Source organism: Oxyura jamaicensis, chromosome 4, assembly GCF_011077185.1.
Source record: "Oxyura jamaicensis isolate SHBP4307 breed ruddy duck chromosome 4, BPBGC_Ojam_1.0, whole genome shotgun sequence".
In the NCBI taxonomy this organism is placed as follows: Eukaryota; Metazoa; Chordata; class Aves; order Anseriformes; family Anatidae; genus Oxyura; species Oxyura jamaicensis.
In genome coordinates, this window is record NC_048896.1 from 14,939,499 (window position 1) to 14,962,734 (window position 23,236).

The window sequence follows — 23,236 nt, forward strand, 5'->3', positions numbered from 1 at the left end:
AATAGGTTGGCAGCAAAACGTCATCTCTCAAACGGGGGTTTTGTGGCACAACTGAAATATTAAAGGAAGTGAAGCAAATTGGATGTACTAGACTAGTTTTCAGACTCATTTTTAAGCTGTATTAAAAGTTATTCAGTTCCCTGCCATGCTTGCAAGTGTTCAGGACAGCCAAATGTTACAGAAAAACATATATTTTCAAACTGTTTTAAGAGTTGTCTATAAATCGTTTGGGGAAAGTGTGTTTCTTTGTGTCTCTTGCTACAAATAAAAGTGCACACCTTATCCCTGTTACATTGCCGGGGTCTGTGGCTATGGGAAATAAGCCCTGTGCGGTACCCAAAACCCACAGCAGGGTAGGGATGTGCACACAGGAGGGGCAGCTGGAGCATCAGGAGGGGAATGGGGGATGATGATGACAAAAATGTCGTGTCTGGCTCGCTTCAACAGCAGCAGGGCTGCCCAGGGCCTCACCGCGCTCAGAGTAAAGAATTGCTTCCTTGTATCTCATCTAACCCTAACCTCATTTAGTTTAAGGCCATTCCCCCGTGTTCTGCAACCCCTGACAAAGCGCTTGTCCCCAGCTGTCCTGTAGCCCCCTCTAGGCACTGGCAGGCTGCTGTGAGGTCCCTCCGGAGCCTTCTCTTCTCCAGGCTGAACCACCCCAAATCCCTCAGCCGGTCTCCATAGCAGAGATGCTCCAGCCCCTCGATCATCTCCATTATGTCCCTCCTCTGGACTCATTCTAATACTTCATGTCCAATTTGTGCTGGGGGCCCAGAGCCCAGATTCTGCTCTCCTGAATTCCAGGGATGTGAGCTTGCTGTGCCAGCTGGGCACCAGCCCACGTCTCCTGAGTGAGGAGGAGAGCAGAAGAGCATCCTCCACATCCAGGAGGAGAAACTCGCTTTCCACAAACCCTTCCTTGAGCATCCCTGGGTGAAGCAGAGGCACTTTGCCTTTTCTCTCCAGACCTGATGCCAGGGGCTGGGAGCTGAGAGCGGGGTCTCAGTGACGGAGCTGCTACTTGGTGTGGCTGGAAGGAAGCTGCAGGGCTACTTACACCACAGGAAGAGGAGCAGCAGTAGGAGGACGGCCACAGCAGGAATGATGAAGCTGATGGTCAGATCAACAGCCTCTGAGCAGCCCCGCTCTGCCAAGGAGACAGTGAGAACTTGTCAGTGGTTGCTCTCCTGCCTCCCCTTGAACATCTACAGAACATGAAGCTCACTCAGAGCATCCTGGTGCTTCACGCTGTGGAGCTCCGGGGGCAAACCTTGCTCTGCTGTGACCTCCTGGCTAAGCACGAGGCTTGCCATGACTGCATCAACTACATCCACCCCTCCTGCAGGACCAGCCTGCAAAGCCCCCTAAGGACTTTCTCTGCCCTGGGTGAGGCCAGTCCCACTCCAAACACCCCACCCCTCCCCAGAAGGAAGGCGAGCAAGGGCACACGCGGTGCCGACCCGGCCACCCATTACCGTGGAGCTGATGGAAGCTGCGGAGCAGGAGGCTGGTGAACAGCAGGTTGACTACCAGCGTCGTGGCTGTAAGGCACAGGATGACACGGTGCCCTGGGAGAAGGGAGAAGTTCTGGTGGATGGGAGAGAAATGGGTGAGGAGGGCAGGCTGGCACGTGGCGGAGGGGGACCTCAGTGGTGAGCAAGGCACGGGCCATGTGCACCGACTCACACCACGGCAGAGCCTGGTCCTTCCTGGACTGACAACCTGTGGAGTTTGCTCCCAGGCTCTCATCAGGCCTTTTGCACCAGAGGTTTAGGCCACCGAGAGGAACTCACCGCCTTTGGACCTGAAGCGTGTGAGCACTGCTGGTCTGCACGGCGCCATCGCCACTGCTGTCAGCACCGTGGCCATGATCACAGCCAAGAGGAAAAGCCCGAGCAGGATGAAGGCAGCAGAATGACCTGTGGGGAGCAGAATTAATCAAGAAGTTGAGATGGAAAAACTTCTGGCTGAGGCAGGCACTACAGAGCAGTGGGCCCTGACATTGATTTCTCTAAACCAAACAGCACTGCATCAGACAGGGATGCTGCTGGAGGGGCCTGGAGGTCTTTGGTGTCTTCAAAGATAAGACACGGGAGAAATGAAGAACAACCCAGTTTAAATGAATCCTACCATCTTCCTGCATCCAGATGACAGAGGCAGCAAACAGGAGGAGAGAAGAGGTGCACAGCAGCCCTTGGATGGACATCATTAACCATTCCCATGCTTCTTTACCTGGGCAAAAGGCAAATACATTTGAATTAGGGCTCAGTACCTCACCAAGAGATCCAGGGTGCAGCCTGGGAAGGTGAACACCAAGCACAGGTTTCCCTTGTAATCAAATTCCCAAGATTTAGAAACCTCAGAGGCAAAACCTGGTGGACTTCAAAGGCTTTTGGTGGGCTTCCAAAGGGCTTTGTTTGACTTGAGGAGGAACCATGAGACGCCCGCCAGATTTGGAGTTGCTCTGAGCTGACCAAGACACCAGTTTCATCTACTTTGACACCTTAATACAATTCTGCCCACCCAACAAGCACTGGATTTGTTCTGGAGACTGCATTTTGCGGGGAAGAGCCCAGATGGCACAAGCTCTTGCCACAAGCATCAGGCATGTAGAGCTCCTCAGGAGAGATTACCCCAAAGGCAAGACCCAATGTTGCATGTCTCCAGTGTTTGTAGTGGGGGACAAATCCATGTGGGAGAACCCTCCTACCTGCTGTTGGGTTTCACCTCTGTTCTCTAGATGGTTTCTGTTGCTCTGGGGATTGTTCTTGGTGGGTAGAAGAGCACATTAGAAGGCTAACAAGACTGTGTGGGAGGACTTGCTGTTGTCTAGGCCTTATGGTCTCTTTTCTGCTAACCATCATGTTGCTACAGAAGCACCCACATTAACCCGTAAGCTTGAGTATGGGTGCACAGCAGGTTGCACCATCCTGACCCAAACACCAGTGTGTTTGGTCGCCAAACCCAATGCCACGTGGCCTTTGGTCAGCTCTCAGCACCTCCACGCAGGAAGCTCTTTGTGTCCTGCCCTTTTTATTTCTCCCCAGGGACGCCCGAGGACAGAGAGGACCAACTCCTATGCCTCATACCATGATACCTTTGGGTGGCCCAATTTCTTCCCAAAGCCATTTGGGATTACTGCTGCTAGGAATAATTATTTTCGGTTCAAGCCACAGAAGCATAAGAAGAAATGCATGAACTCCTCGAACATCGAGCAAGGTTCCTCCAACTACCGCGGTGAGTTAGGAAAGAAGGGGCTTGCTTCACACTCTGCCCTCTCCACGGCATGGAGAGAGGAGCTCAGGTGTGGGCACTCACCGAGTCTGTGCTTCCCCAGCTGACAGAGCCAGATAATGAAGAGGACGGCAGAGATGGCAGCGAGCACCAGTGCAGCAGCGGTCATCATCTGTGCATCACGGGCAGGAGGTGTAAGACCTGCATGGAGGACAACCCCACAACATGGAGCGCCTGTCCCAGGAGACTGCAACAAGCTTGAAACCCTAAAGGGTTTAGGAAACCCTAAAGGATTACTGGTTTTCCTTGCATGGCAGATCCCACGAGAGACACCTGAAACCCGCGAGGGTCTCAGAGACAAAGCGCTGGTGCCCAGACCTGCTAGAGATGGAGAAGACAGAGCGGGCTTGAGCTGGCACCTAAACGCACAAAGGTTGCAGGTCCAAGTGAGGTGACAGCCAATGAATAGTACATCTGCCAGCTACAGGACCACAGCAGAGCTGCTGGGGGTCTCATCCAGGTACCTGTGGGCTCAGGGCTGGTGTGACAAAGTGGCAAACCACCGGACCCACCCCGCAGGGCAATGCTAACCTGTCACAGTCAGGTTGAGGGCTGCCTCCTTCCAGCCAACGGAGTTGTTGATTATGCAGGAGTAGGAGCCGCAGTCCGACTTCTCTGCCTTCCTTATCTGCAGCATGGTGGTCTTCCAAGTGAGGTGACAGCACTTTTCGGGAGGAAGGGGATGTCCATCCTTCTTCCAGGAGACATCAGCCACCGTTCCTTGTGGCAGCACGCAGGTCAGGTTGATGAGTGAACCGGCCAGGTTTGAGCTGCTCAGGAGCTTGGGCTGCGGCAAGGGCACTGGAAAGCAGAGAGTGACATGGCAGCACTGCCTGGGATTGCCTCTCCTCCCACCTTAAAGCCCACCCTGGATGAGATGCAAGAACAGCAAGCCCCACGAGGGGTGAGCAGCACCTCCTCTTCTCATTCGCACCTCAGCTCAGTGCCTCGCTTGAGTCTGGAAGGGGAGAAGACAGTGCAGGAGCAAGGCAACATCCACCAAGCTCAAAGCCAATGTCCCAGCCGCTGCCGTTAAGCCATGGTACCTCCCCTGGGGTGGGCAGCACCAGCCCCTGGAGCTCACGAATGCACCCTGGGGCCATGGACACTGACCCGAAAGAGCTGCACATTGGGATTATGCTGGGAAGTGATGACGAGGACTTTATGGACACTTCCAAGAGAGGGGGAGGTCAAAGGAGCCCTGATGTTCAGCCAAAGAGCAGCAAGGTGCAGTCGACACGCTGGAGGGAAGGGGGTCATGGCCATCCAGAGGGACCTGGGCAGGGCTGAGAGCTGGGCCTGTGCAACCTCATCACGTTCAACAAGGCCAAGTGCAAGGTCCTGCAGCTGGGCCGGGGCAATCCCAAGTCTAAATACAGGCTGGGCAGAGAATGGATTGAGAGCAGGCCTGAGGAGAAGGACCTGAGGGTGCTGGTGGATGAGAAGCTCAACGTGAGCCAACAGCGTGCGCTTGCAGCCCAGAAAGCCAACCGTAGGCTGGGCTGCACCACCAGCAGCATTGCTAGCAGGGTGAGGGAGGGGATTGTCCCCCTCTGCTCTGCTCTTGTGAGACCCCACCTGGATCTCTGTGCTCAGCTCTGGGTCCCCAGCACCAGAAGGACATGGAAGTATTAGAATGAGTCCAGAGGAGGCCACAGAGATGATCAGGGGGCTGGAGCACCTCTGCTACGGAGACAGGCTGAGGGAGTTGGGGGATTTCAGCCTGGAGAAGAGAAGGCTCCGGGGGGTCTTTGAACAACCTTCCAGTACCTAAAGAGGGCTACAGGAAAGCTGGGGAGGGACTTTTTATCAGGCAGTGGAGTGATAGGACAACCGGTAAGGGCTTTAAACTAAAAAAGGGTAGGTTTAGATTAGATATAAGGAAAAAAAAATATTATGAAGGTGGCGAGGCACTGGCACAGGCTGCCAAGACAAGCTGTGGGTCCCCCACCCCTGGAGGTGCCCAAGGCCAGGTTGGATGGGGCTGGGGGCAACCTGGGCTGGTGGGAGGGGTCCCTGCCCATGGCAGGGGGCTGGGACCGGGTGGGCTGTAAGGTCCCTTCCAACCCCGAACCATGCTGTGATTCTATGGTTCATCAGATCTAAAGTAGGACTACACCGTTGCCTGCATTTAAACTGGTCAAATCCCAGATGGATCAAAGCCCAGAGGAGCAATGTTGAAGAGCCATGCCATGGCAAAAGGATGTCAGAGTCCATCCCTCAGCTAGCACCTGGCTGCCTGCACCATTTGGGGTTGCTCTTAGCTACATCTGGACCTCCACCTCGTAGCAACCACATGCTCCTTAAGTCTTCCTTCCCTGGATTCCCTACATGCAGGGTGCTCCCGCAGTGCTGCTGAGCTCTAGGAAAGGGCAATGCAAACCAGGGTGAGCTCTCGTTTCTGTTTGTCCTTCAGGGAAGTGCAGAGGCAGAGGAAGGCAATGCTGGTGTGAAGGGAGAGGCTGCAAAGCCTGGGTGAGAAATCCCCTCCCTGGAGGGCGATTTATGTGAAGCAAGCAGACACATGTTACGGCAGAAGGTGCCCCCCAGCTCCATCACTCCAGGATGGAGGCACTGAGCAGCCTGGATTCCCGACCCAGATCTCAACCCTACAGCCAGATTCAGTCTCAGAATACACTATAACATTTCCCAGCAATTCTTCTGGGGTCTCCAGTCCATGTTGTTCAGGGCAGTAATGAAACCAGAAAGTCCTCCTCTAGTCCACTTAGGGGGAGGCATACCTGTGCACCCTACTGATGGCAAATCCTACCGATGGTCAGAGAAAAACATCCTTTCAACCAATTTTGACTTACTGATCACTCTAAGAGAGGTCATTCTTGCTTTGTCCTGCATCAGGTTAACCGTTGCTTTATAGGTGCCGCTGTCCGTCTCTCGCAGCTTCTCTAGGAGAAGGGAGCCGTTGTTCTGGTAGAAAAACACTCTGCCTTGGTAAGCTGGGTAAATGGTCAGTAACTGTGAGTCCGCATAGTACTGCAGGATGAATTCAGGGGTGCCATCTCTTATGTATTCCCACTCGGTCAAGTTCATGTTCTTGATGGCCGGTGCGTGCATCATGACAGAGGATCCTTCCTCTGCAAGTATTTCTGCCATTTCTGCTGCAACACAGGACCCCTGCAGAAGCAGCAGCAGGTCTGGAAACAGGAGAGAAGCCAGAGCAGGGTGGGTTAGCTCAAAGCAAAAGCCAAAGGACAAATTAATCTGCTCTTATGCTCTTCTTGGAAAGGCCCCAGCTGCCTTCTGGAGACCCATTGTGCACATGCCTGATTTCCATCCTCCCTTTTTTCTTTTTAAGATAAAAATCGTAACACTTTTTATGGGCACGTTACAAAAATGCTTCTTAGCTGGTTCAAACATTTCCCTGCCCTTTGGAATGAAAACAACAGGAATTGGGCTCCTTAGGGGCTTCTGCATGCCAGGAGCTGCTCAGTGGGACCACGTTCAGCGTGGCTTCACCCCTGGACCTCACCCAGTTCCCTCAGCACCCAAACCTGGTGGTACCCAGACACGGCGATGCTGCAGCACTGGGAGGCACCTGCCAGGATGCTCACGCCTCGACCAGCCCTTCCGCAGCACAGACGTGCAAGAGAGCATGGAAATGCTGCAGGTGCCCGCTCTCCACCTCTCCCAGGTCTGCTGGAGCAGGAGAGGGCTGCGCGGTGGTACCCAGCCCAAGGACAGGTCCCCTCTCACACTCACAGCCTGCGAAGGGCATGGCAAAGACCCGCAGGTGCTTTCAAACCGGCACGAGGGTTGAGCTCCTGCAGCGATGCGCTCTCAGGAGGGTCGCTCTAGCAGTGATGGACCAGCCTGTGAACGACACCGTGAAAAGAACCATCAGCACTTCCCACGCGCTGCCAGCCGAAGGCAACAGAGGCAGCAGTGCTGGTGCTTTCTGCAGCCCTTCCTTCACCGCAGCTTTGCAGTGCTACAGCTCTGCCTCGTCCCCTCAACACCCGTTTGCAGAGCCGTGACGTCCATGCAGCCCATGACGTCCATGCCCTGCCTGTACAGAAATACGTCCTGTCCACTGGTTGAGCTCACTCCCTCACTTCCTCAGGAAGATTTAGCTCTTGAGCACTTGTGGGGCTGCAGGCTCTGCATCCGCCATATCCGCCATCGTGGTGACTTGGAAAACCCCAGTCACATCCCCTTTCCTCATCCCCTTTGTGCAACAGATCACAAGAACAAACTGTCTGTGCCTAACTCATTTTGCAACGGGGTGCAACGCTGCTCGGAGCTGGCTTGCAGAGCTCAGATGCAATCGTTGGCTTTTGGATGACAGGGACTGTGTTTACTGCTGGGTTTTGCAAAGCCCTGGATCAAAGATGACGGAGGAGGTGCTGATATTTTTGGCAAAGGGATTTCACTGTCCTGTAATTAGTCTCAGCTGAGACCAGAAGAGGTCAAGATGGTCTGTTGTAGTGACATGGTCTGTTTTAGCAACAGCCTGAGGCTGGTGGGAAAGGAGCTTCTCATGCAGAGACAAGAACCTGTGCTGGAGGATGGGCCCACTCCAGAGAGGCATCACCTCCGGGCAGCATCCAGCTGGCTTCCATGGACCCCTGCAAACATCAGAGCAGCATCTGAAGGAAAAGAAGACAAAAGCCATTTCAACCATGGAGCTGTTTCATGATCACTCCAAGCAGATGCCCAGCCCAGCATCCTCGCCCCAAGAGCAGCCAAAACCCAGGGAAGAGGAAACAGGCCAGGCACATTGTGTTCACCCCTGTGATGGAGCTGATGGCCTGGCTTCTGCCCTGCTAAAAGGATTTCAAGAAATGAGGCTTCAGAGATGCAGGACTTCCCCTCATTATACTTCATTAAATTTCTCCCTGCCAGGTCTCACTGGATGGCAGCACAGCCTTCCTGCATGTCAGCCACTCCTCCCAGTTTTGTGTCTCTGCCTTCTCTTCATCTTCTGTCACCAGGGCACCCACCTCATTCAGCAGTGGGCCTACATTGCCTCTAGTGTTAGTTTTATCTGCAATATATTTGAAGAAGCCCTTTCTGTTGTCCTTGACCCCTCTCGCAAGGTTTAATTCTAGGGAGGCCTGAGCTTTCCTAGTTGCCTCCCTACACCCTCTGACAACAGCCTTATATTCCTTGGCCAGCCCTTCCTTCCATGATCTGCAGACTCTCCTCTTCCACTTGAGTTTGCCCAGCAGTTCCCCGTTTAACCATGCAGGTCTCCTGGCTCTCTGTCCTGACTTCCTACCTGTTGGGATGCTCTGATCTTGAGCTTGGAAGAAGCAGCCCTTGAACGCTAACCAACTATTTGGGCTCCTTTTCCTCCAAGTACCCTGTCCCATGGGATTTCCCCTAGCAATTGCTTGAAAAGGCCAAAGCTGGCTCTACTGAAGTCCAGGGTTGCGATTCTGCTCGATATTCTATTCATGCCACATGAGGTCCTGAACTCCAACATCTCAGGGTCGCTGCAACCAAGGCTGCCCTCAACCTTCACTGCTTCCACCAGCCCTTCCTTGTCAGTGAGGACAAGACCCAGCAGTGCTCCTCTCCTAGTTGGCACGTCCACCATCAAGAAGTTATTGTCGATGCACTGGAGGAACCTCCTGGACTGAGGACGGCTGGCTGTGTAGGCCTTCCAGCAAGTGTCAGGGTAGTTGAAATCCCCCCACAATAACCAGGGCCTGCGATCGTGAGGCTGCTATCAGTAGAAGACCTCATCCGCTTCCTCATCCCGATCTGGTGGCCTGTAACAGACACACACAACAGTATCCCCCACACCAGCCTGCCCCTTAATTCTCACCCACAGACTCAACTCTCTTCCTCACCCGCGCCGGGCAGAAATCAATACAATGTAGTTGCTCTCTCACATAAGGAGCAACTCCACCACCGCGCCTTGCTCGCCTGCCTTTCCTGAGCAGGACATACCCATCCATGGCCACAGCCCGGCCTTGTGAGCTGTCCCACCATGTCTCTGTAATGGCCACCAGGTCATAATCTCCCGACCAAACACGGATTTCTAACTCCTCCTGCTTATTCCCCATGCTGGTGCCAAGATCAGCCACTTCTCTGGTATCCTCCAAAGTTTGGAAAATAAACAGTTGTGGTTTTTGACACGAAAATGAGAAAGATAATTTATTTTATGGCGTATGCTGCTATTTTACGGATGTAAGAACAATGGCTGTGTAGGAAGCCGGCACCATTTATAGATGGAGAATTTCCTTTTTCCAGGCACATCCCAACCAATGTGGAAATGCCCTATTTGCCTGGTGGGGGCTGGAGTCCCCCCAGCTCTCCCTGTGCCCATGGAGACGCACTGAGGATCCCCAGGTGATGGAGAGTAAGGAAAATTTGGAAGAAGGGTGTGCAATGCAGCTCTTGTGCACTTTGCTGCTGCTCTTTTAAAACATGAATCCCTCCTCCAGCAGATAAAAATCTCATTCCTCAGAAACCTGGGGAAATGGAGAAGAGCCCTTGGAGGGAAATGACTACCTAAGGCAGGCAGGTGGTTTTGTGTAACGGCAATCACACAGGCCGTTGTATCTCAGTGGGACAAACTCACCTCCCATACATATTTGGGGCATGAGAGGTAGTTGCAAACACAGAGACTTTTGATGAGGGCAGCTGTTTCAAGAAGTTTAGCTACAACACAGACAAGGGAGGACAGGCTCATCAAGACAGATGGACTTAAGACTATGACTAACATCTCTTCTGCCCCTTGTTATCTTTCATTTCTACAAAACACTCACGGAGAAAAAATGAAGCAGAAGCACACTAGCCTGCTGGTGTTTCGCAAAGAGTTCTTTGTAAGGCATGTGCTTCCAGCCCATCAGCCCCGGGAGATGCATCAGCAGCGCTTACCCAGCCTTTTGCAGGGATGAGCTGCATGTCAGCTGTTGAAAAGAGCTCCTTAGGGGGCCAGGGCTACACTGCCAGCAGCCACCCCAACAAATAGGAATGCTCTTTGTGCCAGAGGAGCAACACCAGCCCGGGGTCTTTCTTTGCTGGCTGGGGAGCCAGCACAGCCCTTAGGAAAAGGAATCGCTTTCCCGCAGCTTGAGTGGCTCGCACGCAGCTTCAGACATCAAAAACAAAACCAAAAATACATATTTCCTGTGTGGGCTGACAGAAGCAGGATTGTCTGCAGCCAGTTTCATCCAGCATTGCTTGTGGGCCCCTCACTGCCCTTGTGCTATCGCTTTGCAGCAGCTGTGCAGGGCAAGCACAGGGGATGGGTGTGGAGCAGAATTGGTCAGTCATTATCAGCCCTTGCCAAGGGCTTCATACAGGGAAGAGAAAGGCCCCATAATGGGAAGAAATAGCAGGAATGTGCCTATTCAGCTCCCCCAGACAGGTATTTTCCCACAGCACATGGTACGAGCTGGTGCTTTCGGGTGTGCTTATCAGGATGGGGCAGATACACAGCAGGCAAATATTTCATCTTGTTGACAGCTCATATATAAAGACCTCACTGCAAAATGAATTACCTGGAATGATCCGTTGGACTCTCCTGACATGAAAAAAGATGCAAATCATCCCACAGCTTCAGATTAAATGTCCGGTTAGCAAATATGAATCCTTGTTGTGAGAGAGGTGTAGCTCAGCTATCCCTGTCTCACAGAGAAAAAGGACTACCAGAACTGGTGAAAAGCAGAAAAAATGCTACTCACCGGTAACTAAACAGAAGGAAAAATCTTGCTTTGGCTTCTAAAAATAGCAGGACGACTGTAGAGGAGCAGGGCTCTTCGCAGATAACGCAGACTGGCAAGCAAATTGTTTTTAATCCTGCAGGTTGTGCTCAAAACAAAAGCGAGAGCAAAAAAGAATGATGAATGCGTCGAGAAAGTTCAAGGCAACATTTCAGCCGTAAGCGCAATGGTGAACATATCTGGGGTGAGGAGGCTTCTCACAGCCCCACCCACGGTGCTGGAGGCAGGGGGGAACCCAGCAGTGGTGGTCAGGAGGATTAACGTTTCTGTTAACCTCCGAGTTAAGCGTAAAGCCTTGCAAGATGCTGGAGCCGTGGAAAGACACAGGAACAGGCTGAGTGGGGACAGACAGGATGTTTATGAGCTCTGAGCTGCACACGGTGCTTGCTGCCGGTAAGTGTTTACTTGATATTTATGGGGCTGGATAGGGGGGGAAGCTGAGCTGGGGGAGCAGATCCCGGTACCCTGTGGGGGAGAGCAGCTGCAGCCCTAGGGGTAAGCTGGGGGGTCCCTCTACCCCCATGGCTCCGTCCCCATGGCTCCATCCCCGTGGCTTTATCCCAGTCCTCATCGCTTTGTCCCTGTCCTCATCCCCGTAACTGTTGCTCTGTCTCCATCCCCATCGCTCTGTCCCTATTTTCCTGCCCCTAACCCCACCAGCCCGCCCCCTTTGTGCATTCCTTACCCTGTACCCACCTCGCCCTGTTGTTCTTCTCCTAAAGCAGCAGCAGCGCACGTCTGGAGGGCTGTGCCTTCCCTGCAGCCTTGCTCCAGCCTCCCAGCAATTTACCAATTAATCCGTTCTGCAGAGCCCCAGCACAGCTGTCCTAGCACCAGCTTGGAAACGCTGCTCTCTTCCTCCCTGTCCTCGGAAGTGCAGGGTGAAAAAAAAATAGTGAATAAACGATTTGTCTGCCGACAAAGTCACTTCCTCCTCCTGCTCCAGCACGGAGTTCCTCCAACAAGATGCGTTCTGCCTGAACTGACCCTGTGTGGGCTTCCCACGGGATGCAGCTCCCCCAGATCCCCTGCTCCTGCGTGGGCTGCAGCGTGGAGATCTGCTCCATGTGGGACCCATGGGCTGCAGGGGGACAGCCTGCTCCAGCAGGGGCCTCTCCACGGGCCGCAGGGGAGCCGCTGCTGCGTGCCTGGGGCACCTCCTTCCTCCTTCTGCACTCCCCTTGGGGTCTGCAGGGTTCTTTCTATGTTCCTCCTTCCTCTTCCCAGCTGCTGTTTTCAGCAGCTGTTGACAGCAGTTGTTTCTTCACAGCAACTTCACACTTTTTTTTTTTTTATTATTATTAATATTATTTTCTGAAGTCTGCTCTCTCCGAGGCACTATCACTCAGTAGGCAGCCCCCCCGCTACCAAAACCTTGGCACATAAAGCCAATACATCAGTGTTATCCAAAGCCAGCCCCGTGGTGGCAGGAGGTCCTGCCAGCTGCCACGTACGGGTATCGGCTCAGCCCCAGCTCCCCCCACGCTCCCCCTCTTGCTAGGCAATGGGAAGCAGCAGCTTCTCTGCCACGCACCGAGATGCTCGCTCTGACCCATGTGCCCAACCCGTGGGGACCCGGACCTTTGGCTTCCTGCCCCACGAGAGAATTCTGGCTCTGGGAAATATCTCCAGCCCAAGCCGTTCCAAGGGACCTCACTAAGCACACTCTGCCTGTCCTCACGGCGCTGGGCAAGCTGCACTTACGACACCATCTCTCCTAGCATCCTCGCAGACAAGCTGACAAAGCAGGGGCTGGTAAGCGGGCGGTGGGGTGGGCTGAAAACCGGCTGAGCAGCTGGGTTAGGAGCAGCAGCACAACGTCCAGCTGGAGGCTGGTCCCTACCGGTGCATCCCAGGGGACGATACTGGGGCCGGTATTGTCCAACAATTACCTAAATGGTATTGCAGAGAAAGACTGCTAACAAAAGCTAAGCAAACACAAAGCGAATCAATAATTCAGGTATCCACTGGCACCAGGGCAACCAGGAAGTGTGACAGAAGGCTGGGAGATAAGCGGGCATGGCCCGTGCCCCCTGGAGAAGGTACTACCATCCATGAGCCGCCAGATCTTGTTACCTTGGTTTTCACGTGGAGAAAATCACCCTTACAAAGGGCAGCGAGGCCTCATCACCAGTCTGGTTTGTGTTTGCCTCCCCTTGGCCAGCCCTGCGGTTTCCCCACGTGCAGAACTGCAAGGGCGCAGCCACCTTTGCAGGAACACTTGGGGGAGGGGGGCACTGAAAGGCAAACTTTAAAAAGCCGTAGAAATGGGTGAATTATTCACCCTTACCCCTGGAACAGCTGCAGTCTGGTAGCGCAGAGGCCGCTCTCAAGTACCAGCAAAAAGCTGAATATCACATTGGATCCCTGATGGGATAGGGACGTCTTGCCTAAAAGCCCTTTCAGGCTTTGCTAGGTCCACGAGTTACCTCGCTTTGTGCTACTGGCTGAGGCCACAACGACCTCTGTGGCCTCTCCGTTTAATGCTCCTTAAACGCGTTGAGATCTGAAGACTCAATCTGAGAGCAGCTCACATTGCAGTTTCTGTGTCCTAGCAGCTAAAACCAGCCCAGCATCACTGCTTAGCCGAGGGGGGAACCCTCCGATGCTCAGAATCTAACCTCCACTTTTGATTTTAGTGTGTTTTTTTTTTTTTTAGTGTGTATTTTAGCCTGCATTTAGCGTGCGTTTTTCTCATGTCTCCATCTTATTTAATTGCTTACGTTCAGCTGCATTCTCGTCCCAGGTTTGGAGGAAGGAAATACGGTTCCTGCTGAAGCTGATACAATAACCAGAGGGGAAGAGCAGGAAAAAAACCAACAACAAGGCATTGGCGAGGATCCAGATTCCTGTGGACTGCATGGAGTGAGCTCTCCCCTTCCCCAGCCCTGCAGCACGGGCAGGAGATAGGCAAAACCCAAACCCTGGCCTCCACGATGCTCCCCTTCCCAAAACACCTCAGATTTTTGCTCCTGGGCAGAAAAACTCATCAGAGAACAGAGTAGCTACTGTCAACACCCAGTGACGGGGGGAATTCTGCAGAGGGATTTGCATTTAAGCAAATAGCTTCAGAAGCACGTCAAGGTCGCTGCAGGCGTGGGTGCTGCTGTGGTGGGGACAGTGGTCCTTGGAGATGCTGTCCCATCTGCAAAGGGCATCAGGGGGTGGGCAGGGAGGGCACAGAGCTGTGGATCTGGGGGAAAGCAGCCTGACCTCCCCTTCCAAAGCACGTTGAAATCACCTGCACGTGGGGAGCGAGCAGCTGAGTGTGGCCTTGCGGCAGAAGGAAGGGGTGGGTACATTTGGTTAACTGCACAGACAGCTGCACCCTCACTGATGCAATGCACTACTGAGAGAGAAACACTTGCAACTGTTCTTAAAGGCACTCGTCTACCCCATGTCCTGGTTTTAAAGAGGAAACTATAAGAGAAAATGTGCATTTGGACCCTCCAGTGCTGCACTGAATTAAAAAAAAAAAAAAAGGCAGAAATGATTCGTTTAATTGCTGTTTATCATCAGTACATTGGAGGCTCAGCCCTACTGAGACTCAAAGTTGGGGAGAAATTGGGTTGAGTCAGCCAAGTGTGAAACACCCTCAATGTCTAGCAGGTGGGAACAGGATCCTTGCTGATGGGCGGGGACATTTCAAAGGACCTGAAGGACCTGCAGGGAAGAAATTTGTCACAGTCAGGGTGGTGAGACACTGGAGCAGGCTGCCCAGAGAAGCTGTGGGTGCCCCATCACTGGAGGTGTTCAAAGTTGGGTTGGACGGGGCTTTGAGCAACCTGATCTAGTGAGAGATGTCCGTGCCCATGGCCGGGGCATGGACTGGATGGTCTCTAAGCGTCCCTTCCAACCCAAACCATGCTGTAATCCCATGTGCTGAACATCAATGGAGCCAAAGATCTGGTCCACCAGTCCAGACCTGCCCCACACCAGGCAGAGGTGTGAGCTGTGGTGGCCTCTCTTCTCACCCACCCTTGCATGGCCCCAAAACCCAACAAGACCCTACACATAGGTCTAACACTTGTTCCTCCAGCCCTGGATGGTTTTGGCTGGGGCACAGAGATGCTGACTGAGGCTGTGATGAGCAGGAGGGGAACTGGGGGCTTCACCCCAGGGCTAAGACCCCATGCACCCACAGCACCACCAAAATCCAAAGGGCGTGGAGGAAACCAGCAGGAATTAAGGCTTAAATCTTCAAGCTGAGGCCACGAGTGACACGTTTGTGGAGAGATTTGAGCAGGTGCTCAAGCATGGACCCCATTGGAGCATCCCACTCCAAATCCTGCGTAAAATCAGGGGCTGTGAGGGCAGAGCTGGGCTGCACCTTTCTTGGGGTCTACGACTTAAGACACGGGATATTTTCCATATCTCACTCTTTTCACACCAAGATGGTGTGAATTTATGCAGAAAAAGGGAAAGAAGGCTCTACCTTTCCTTGTCGGCACAGCCGGGGTCATGTTCGTTCTGCCACCCCTGTGTGGTGTGATCTGCGAAAAGACAAGTCCGCTCGCGGGCACTGGGCAAAGCGCCTGCGAGGCACAGCATTTTGGGGGATGGCCTCCGGGGCTCAGACGGGGAGGGGAAACGGTCACCAGAGAGGCTGTGAGCTCTTCTCTAAAGCAGAGAAAGCCAAGCTGTGTGTAGTTCACACTGCTGCTGGATCGCATGCGTGGCGAGGGAAGAGGAGGAGGGGGCACTTACAGCAGAGGAAGATGGCGAGGAGCGGGAGGGCTGACACTGCCGCCGTGCTCACAGCGAGGGCTGTCACGTCCACAAACGCCGTGCAGCCATCCTCTGCAGTCAGACAGGCAAAAGAGCAGCAGAAAACTCAGTCAGAAGGAAAAGAGCAGAGAAAGGCAGATTGCCACTGTGAAAAAGTGCGTACTTATTAAACAAACAAAGAAACAAAAAGTAAATTTTTCATTAAAAAAAGTAGAAGGGCTATTGCAGAGAAGCTTCTCACCGTGGCGATGGTGGATGTTCTTTATGTGGAAGCTGCTCGTCAGCACCACCAAGAGCACCCCGCCGGGAGCCGCGTAGCCCATCGTGCGCTGTGCTGGCCATGGGAAAGAGGACACGGAGACATCAGCGTGTGCTACCAGAGGTGGACGGGGGTTGCTTTAGACCACAGTCTGCTGGGGATCCACCAGCATGAACTGGCACATGAAGGATGAGATTTTGTACAAAAGAACACCCCCCACACCTGTTTTTTTAATTTATCTCCATCCCCACCATCCTTGAACAGCTCACCGGTTGTGCTTTTGAACTGGATGAGCTTTGTAGGCTGGAAGGTCACGTTGGCGGCCACCAGGAAGGTGACCACAATCACGTACAGAAGGACAATCTCCGGCAATATGATGGCAATGGATGGGCCTGAAAGAAAACAGTTCAGGACTGAGCATCACTTCTTCCACTTGCCTACCACCTTCAGGATTTTGTAAAGCTCCATTGTTTCCCTTTCCCACCCCTCCAGCCTTTTCAATCTCTCCCTGCAAGCAGCTGCTCCATCCCTTAGTCCTTTTAAGTGCCCTTCTGCAATTACGCCTGGGAAAGGGCTTTCTGTAAAGGGGAGTAACTACACCAGTGGTGTGGGTGGGTGCCTAACCCATTGGGTTGCCCATAGCAAGCTGAGATCACAAGCGGGGAAACCACGTATCACCCCAGACAGGTCCCTTCAACGGAGCATGCTGTCCTCTCCAACCCACACAGGGATGTTCATCTCCCGTAAGGTCTCCACCCCATGTGTCTGGCACAGCAAGGACTGCTCTTGCATGCTGCACCCTGCACGGGGGAAAGGAGAGGGGCCCGCAACACCCGCCCCCCAAAATGCCCCATACCTTCTTCTCGCATCCAGAGGAGCCCGGCAGTGCCAGCCAGGATGGAGGAGATGCAGACCAGCCCGCAGGTGTAGGCGCTGAGCCACCGCCACAGCTCCCCCCCTAGACACGCAGAGCAGTGTGAGGTGACATCTGTGTCCCCCCGAGGTACCCCGTGCCAGCCCCCAGCCCTCCCCTGGGTGGGATGCAGCACTGGGGGGTCCCTGTCCGGAGCATGGAGGGGTTGACCTGCTCTGGAGGGATGGGAGCCAGGAGGGGCTCTGTGCCCATGGCACAGCATGTGCTAAACACTATTGGACCCTTCTCATGAAAATAATGCTTTGAGATGCTTCATTCACTCGGTCATTACAATCTTCTGAGCAAAAATGTGTAGGAAATGCCAGGGTTTAACCTAGCCTGAAAACAGAACAAAATCAGTTTTCTCCATTAAAAAAATATCCACCAAGGAAGGTTTCTCTCTTTAAAGACCTGCCAGACGAGGAGAAGGTGAGATGTTCAGGCAGCTGGAAGGGGAATGAGCCAGTTACCGGCTCTTCTGGCAGCATCGCTCCTCGCTCTGCCCTGCTGGGCATGGGGACTGGGGGTTCGGCTGCCCCTCACTGCAGACTCACTTATTCGCAGCTTTTCGGACTGGCAGACAGGAAAAATTAATCCCCATCCCGAGACAGCAGCAAAGACCACGGCGACCACTGCAATCCTCAGCATATCCTTCAGGGGAGGAGAGAGACCTGGAACAAAACAACTCACGGCTCTGGGAAGGAGGCCACTGACAGGACCATGCAGGGATGGCTCTGCTGGGCCGTGGTGCTCCCCCATCACTGCGATGGGTTTGCTTTGCTTGCCAGCTGGTGGATCAGGTCCTCTGCTAGAGGCTCTGGTCCATGAAACATCCGCGCCGGGACGTGTGCTGCCCACAGGCACCCTGCCCACCACCCTCTGCCCACATCTTGCCCACCATCGCCTTGGCCAAGGGCTGGGATGGCCAGCCAGGCCTTGGGGCCTCCTCCAAGAGGGAATGGCCAACCTCCTTCTGCCCACCCCACCAAGAACCATGACTTGGGGGCAGGCAGAGGTGCGACAGGAGACCGGGAATTGCTGCTGATCATCCTGCGACGGGGAGCTCTGCTCAATGGCACGTGTTGGCCACCGCCTCACGGGAGGGCGGCCAGGCCTTGGGGCACGGAGGAAGAAGAAGGGGCTGAAAGCACTCAGGAATGCTGGGGAGGGGTGGAGAGTAGGAAAAGTGCTGGGAGCTGGGGAGCAGCATCTCCCCATCTCTCTCTGGGCCCATGGGAAGTGCCACTTGAGCCGCCGTTTTAGTGACCACCTGCAACAGTGACGTTCAGGGAGGTCTCCTGCCAGCTTATCCCGTTGCTGGCGTTGCAGGAGTAGGAGCCGCAGTCCGACTTCTTCACCGCCCTCAGGTGCAAAATGCTGAGGCTGCTGGAGACGTAGAAACCTCTGCCCCGGGGAAGCATCTGCCCGTCCTTCTTCCAGGTGATGGTGTCCACCCTGCCCTCCACCACCTCACAGAGCACCTCACCGGTGGCCTTGGCCACCAGGCCACTGCTCCAGAGCTGAGGGCGAGACACGGGCTCTGGAAAGAGGACAGAAACACCAGCACTTCTCTCAGCACTTCGCAGAGCACTACCTAGAGCACTTCTGCTCTATGAGCTGGAGCAGTTTTCACCACAGCATCCTTGAGTCTGCAAGGATGCAACCACAGATGCCCTTCTCTGGAAGGTCCTGCGCTGCTGGGAGCTGCTGTGCTTTCTGGTATTTATTGTTCCTAGCTGAGTCATTGTTTTTGTTGCGTTTGAGTTATTACAGAGCATTTAATATATGAAAAAAAAATGAAGAAGAAGAGGAAAGAGAGGCAGTCCCCAGGCAGATTTCTGTGTAGGAGAAAGGAGAAATGGATGGTGAGGAGCTGCGGTAGCCTCATGGCCACAGCCTTATTAGGAAGGAAATCACAAGGTCTCGAGAGCAAATTAAGGGAATTGGCAAGAGCAGCAGAGGAGGAGCTTGTGTGTTGTTTAAAATGTGCTCTTATTTCTGCAACCGCGGCTGGCGCCTGCGAATGGAAAACATCTGCTCAGCCAGTATGGTCTGAGGGGGAGGTTTTTGGTGACTTCTCCATAAAGAGCACCCTGCTGGGCTTCGCTCCATTATTTCTACCAGAACCCCTTGCTAAAGATGCTGCAGAGTTAGCAATGGACACAATGCCGCTGGTCCCTCCGTCCTTCCACTGAGAGTAGAAAACAAGGGATGGGAGGGACCTTCTAGGATGGGGCCCAGCACTTTGTCACAGCCAGATGCTCTAGGAGGTCTCTCTGGGCAGCACTGCCAGACCTGGTGGTCGCCCAGAGGTCTCCAGGAGGCTCTGCCCCTTGCGATGTCTCTATCCATGGCTGGTCCAAGGTCCTCATGATCAGCCCACTAGACTTAGCCCAAATCCCTTCTCCAAACCCTTTGGCTTGGCTGATGCTCTGTCCTCTGCTTGTATCCATCACCCCACTCCTCCCTCCCATGCCCACCACTTACTGAGAACATCCAGCAAGATCTTCAGGCTCTCCCTTTCTGCCAGGTTGAAGGTCACTTTGTAGATGCCACTGTCGCTTTCCTGTAGGTCCTCCAGGAGGAGAGATCCATTGGATGGATGGAAAAGGGCTCGTCCCACGTAGGGTGGGTGGATGGCCACGTCGTGCGACCCCTCATCGTACTGCACAATGGCATGGGAGATGGTGCCATTGAGGTACTCCCACTGTGCAGAGTGGATGTGCGCAGCATCAGCTGGCCCAGCAAGCAGCACGGAGGATCCCACCACGACCACTCTTCTTGGCAGGGCTCTCTCTGCTTCTGCAGCCTGTTGCAAAGGCACCAGCAGCCCTGGACGGCAGAAGAAGACGGAGAGAAGACAAGGCAGGGAGATTGAGCAAGTCTTGGGAGAAGCTGTGCCAAGGGCACACGGGTGGCACCTGGACAGCTTGGTCATCACATCTCACAAAGCATTGCCATCAACCATCACGTCACCAGGCAGTGAGACATCCCAGCCTGAGCTGCTAGGGGTGATTCAAGAAGTCTGACTGCAGGGCTGAGACACTTTCTGCTTGAGTTTTGTGTGTGGGTGGGTGGCCTTCCCTCCCAGTCTGTGCCTAGAAGGGGCTTTCCAAGCATCTCAGCCCCAGTTCCTGGTCTTGTTTGGAGCTGAAAACATCTACCTGTGAACATTTGAGCAGGATGGGGCTCCTTCCCCCAGATGCATGGCAGTTTATGGCTTTGTCATGGCTTGGGCTCTAAGTGACACTCCAAGGTTTGCAAGCGGTCACAGTGCCCAGCCCCGAGTGGAAAAAAAAAGAGTTTTCAGGGAAAGCCAGGCAGAAATCACTGCTGAAATCCCAGCCTGTGAAAGAGATTCTTTAAAAACAAACAAGCAAAAAGGTGAGGGCAAAGAGTTTAGAGGAAGGAGCCAGCTCAGGCAGAGGAAATGAAAGGATGGGCATTTGTTTACTTAGAAATAAAGATAGCCGTGAAATACAGGGTATTTACCTACCCGGGCACAGATCCAATGAATTGCCGGTGGCAATCCCAGCACGACCAGAGCTCCTGAGGGATTTCTGCCCGAGGTCCTGTCCTCACCGGGGCTGCCAGGCTGACCCTGAGCATCCATGGGAGATGCCCGGAGCCGGGGCCAGCAGCGGGAGCCCCAGCCGGCAGCGCAGGCTCAGCGCCCTCCCTTCTCTGCTCCTGCCCCACGGGCAGCTGCCGGCGTGCATCACACTGCCGCCTGCTGCCTGCAAACCTCCTGAGATCTGTCCCTTCGGCACCGGCCGGTAACCTCTCTCAGTGATTTTTGCAGCGCAAGGATAGGCGTCAGGCATAAGAACGCAAACAAGCCAAGCCCTCCTGACCGCCCTTCACTTCTCAGGCTAGTAACCTGTAGGAACAGCCATCGGTTTTTATTTTTGTGCCCCCCAAACTGTGAAAGATGGGTGCAAGGAGAAGAAACAAGCTTATAAGTGAAAATCCCCTTGCTCTAGAAGAACGTTCTTTGCACGGTGTTGTCCCATTTAAAAAGCCTAATCCATGTGGACCAGTGATCCCCACGCACAATTGCAAAGCTCTGCTGAAACCTCTGCTGGTTTGCACCAGGTGAGAATCCAGCCCCCAGCCTGCTGGATGGCATCACCTCCTAATTTACCTGCCAGGAGCATCCAGCTGGTCCCCAGCAGCTCTATGGGATGGTACAGGTGCATCTGTCAAGCAGAAAAGGCTCAAAATATTTCTGTATTTTGAAAGTAATGATGATTGCAAGTCAGGCTGTTGCTTGCAGGGGGCTGGATTCCTGATGCTCAGGAGGGCAGTGCCGAGGGTGGGCTGGCTCCAGGCTCACCGTTTCCCTGCTGATCGCTCCTCTCCGTTCCTGCTGCCTCTTCTCCTCTTTGCTGGGAGGTTTTCTGCTGGCAGCAGCCGCTCCCACCCCAGCGTGCTGCGAAGCCGCTGCTGTTCCTGCGGGGAGGAGTGGCACTGCGTTCCGAGGAGCCAGGCTGCAGCTGGGCAGAGCAGAGCTGCACCCCAGAAGTGGCCCCAGCACAAGAAATGCAGTGCCTGATGGCCACGACAACCCAGGGAGAAGAACCCATCTGGCTTCTCTCCTAGGATGGGTTTCTTATGTCCATGCCTGCAGCAATATAAATTCCAGGTGATGACCCAGGTTGTTTCCATGCCCTGAGGCAAAAGATCCATCCCCATCCCTTTCTTGCAGCTCAAGCATCTTCCATTCTGCCCCTGGGAGAGGGCCTCAGCTCCCTAAGCCTGTTTCTTGTCCTATAACCTGCTTCTAGTGTTGGCAGGGGCTCTGAGACACTTGTTCCACTGCCAAGGGCTTTCTCCTCCACCAAGACAGATGCAGAACGGGATCACCCGTGTGCCACAAGCTTTCCACAAAGGGAATTTCATTTTAACAGGGTTTGCACTGGAGAAGCACCTAAGGACCAAGTTTCATGCTCTAGGTTGAGGAGTGGAGAGATGAGAGGCTCGGGAAGGTTGGAGCTCTGCCCCAGAGCAACAGGGAAAGCTTTCCTGCCCTGCCGAGTGTGACCACCAAAACTGGAGCGAGATGGATGCTGAGCCAGACAGCTGTCTCTGCAGCCAGTCATTTCACAATCCTGTATTTTAATTTTTAAAGAAGCTTCTCTTTCTCCCTGTGCCTAGAAAAGTGCAGGTTCTCTGTTCCCATCTCCTTGGTTCCTCCATGTACGGTCACACCACGGGCCACTTCTGTCATAGTGAAGCTCTGCTGCATCCTGTGAGCTTGGAGAGCTGCAAAACTAAAAGCAAACTGAAAGAAATGTAAGGATGCTGCTGCAAAGCAGCAGCAGGAAAATGTGAGCAGCAGCTCTGTCCCCTCCCTAGAGCAGCAACATCCTCGCAGCTGCAATGGATGCATCAACGTGCGACAACGGCCATCAGGGTGACAATTCAGCTGAAGTTGCCTTCGAGAAGACGTGACAGGATGAAGCTTTCTTTCTCTGGGCAGATGTGTTATTTGTTTGCAGGAAGGATGACCTGCCGTAGATGAAGGTAGTCCACCCACCTGTCCCACCATGCCCCCATCACCCAGACCCACCTCTCCAAAGAGACATTTTTCTATATCAGGCTACTCTAACATCATTCTTTCCACAACTTTTTGGAAGGAAACTTTAGAATCATGTTTTCCACTTAATCTTGGAAGAACTGCATGAAAAATGAGGCAAGTTAACTCCTTTCACATGTACTTTTAAAAGCTTACTTTCTGGCACATGTTGCACCCTGCACCTTTCAAGGGGCCAGGAGAGATTAAACAGCAAACACAGCTGTACAAACCTGTAAATATTGTCTGTGAGGAAGATTTTCCACACACGCTGCTTCGGGTCAGTGCGGCTTATTGCGGTTGGAGAAAGATGAGCAGAGCGTCTGACCACCAGCAGATGCGAATCTCATGCCACAGCCTATCAAAAAGCACAGCCCCAGGCCTCTCTCTCCCACTCACGTGCTGCTGCAACCCAAATAGTTGTGAAGGGATGGTCATTGTTCTCTGCTAGGAAACAGAAATGTCTGAGTGAAAAAGATAATTACATTTGTTGGTCGATCTCAGCATCACCGCGTCAGTGTGTAGAAGACCCCAGCCTTTGCCAAGGAGGTGCTCGGCTGGGTGTTCACACGGAGCATTCCTAAATTCTCCATCTAGGATTAAATGAGAGGGGAAAAAAAATCAGCAAAGAGATTCCTCCACCCGATCAGTCCTGGCAAAGCCCTGGGACACCTTTTCCCTCTGAGCAAACAGCACCAGAGTCCAAGAAAGGCAGAATAGTGGGGGTCTGCAGGCACCTCTGGAGGTCATCTACTCCACCCCTTTACTCA

General features: G+C 53.6%; 2 protein-coding genes across 7 annotated transcripts; both read right to left on the minus strand.

Annotated features, from left to right (window-relative positions):
* Positions 1-847: 847 nt before the first annotated feature.
* On the minus strand, positions 848-16,212 carry LOC118166180 (hepatocyte cell adhesion molecule-like). 6 transcript variants are annotated; one of them, XM_035324865.1, is made up of 10 exons: positions 10,953-11,484; positions 7,847-7,901; positions 7,015-7,125; positions 6,111-6,449; positions 3,829-4,098; positions 3,322-3,438; positions 2,134-2,235; positions 1,797-1,922; positions 1,479-1,571; positions 854-1,150 (listed from the first exon to the last, which is right to left on the minus strand). In XM_035324865.1, the coding sequence occupies exons 3-10, from the start codon at positions 7,028-7,030 to the stop codon at positions 1,053-1,055; spliced, it is 1,161 nt and encodes a 386-aa protein (XP_035180756.1). In that variant the 5' UTR covers positions 7,031-7,125; positions 7,847-7,901; positions 10,953-11,484; the 3' UTR covers positions 854-1,052. The 6 variants fall into 6 exon arrangements, with proteins under 6 accessions (XP_035180761.1, XP_035180759.1, XP_035180756.1 ...); XM_035324870.1 differs by lacking the exon at positions 3,829-4,098 and having other exon boundaries at positions 848-1,150; positions 10,953-11,499; XM_035324866.1 differs by lacking the exons at positions 7,847-7,901; positions 10,953-11,484 and adding an exon at positions 16,201-16,212 and having other exon boundaries at positions 7,015-7,615.
* LOC118166179 lies at positions 14,470-21,272 on the minus strand. Its single transcript, XM_035324864.1, has 11 exons — positions 21,228-21,272; positions 21,036-21,090; positions 19,379-19,723; positions 18,162-18,431; positions 17,446-17,562; positions 16,835-16,936; positions 16,248-16,370; positions 15,961-16,053; positions 15,699-15,791; positions 15,427-15,484; positions 14,470-14,654 (listed from the first exon to the last, which is right to left on the minus strand). Exons 2-11 carry the CDS (start codon positions 21,088-21,090, stop codon positions 14,594-14,596), a joined length of 1,317 nt encoding a protein of 438 aa, XP_035180755.1. The 5' UTR covers positions 21,228-21,272; the 3' UTR covers positions 14,470-14,593.
* Between the last annotated feature and the right edge of the window lie 1,964 nt (positions 21,273-23,236).

Bases quoted from the DNA above. Each gene is read 5' to 3' on its own strand.
- LOC118166180 (XM_035324866.1), bottom strand. The intron at 4,099-6,110 runs GTAAGTCAAAAT...TCTGCTTTCCAG, and splicing joins GACCTCTCTTAGAGTGATCA to TGCCCTTGCCGCAGCCCAAG. The intron at 2,236-3,321 runs GTGAGTGCCCAC...CCTTTTGCCCAG, and splicing joins GCTGGGGAAGCACAGACTCG to GTAAAGAAGCATGGGAATGG.
- LOC118166179 (XM_035324864.1), bottom strand. From the start codon at position 21,090: ATGCACCTGTACCATCCCATAGAGCTGCTGGGGACCAGCTGGATGCTC. The intron at 15,485-15,698 runs GTAAGTGCCCCC...GTCTTTTCGCAG, and splicing joins CCTCGCCATCTTCCTCTGCT to ATCACACCACACAGGGGTGG. The intron at 14,655-15,426 runs GTAGAGCCTTCT...TCTTCCCTGCAG, and splicing joins GGCTGTGCCGACAAGGAAAG to GTCCTTCAGGTCCTTTGAAA.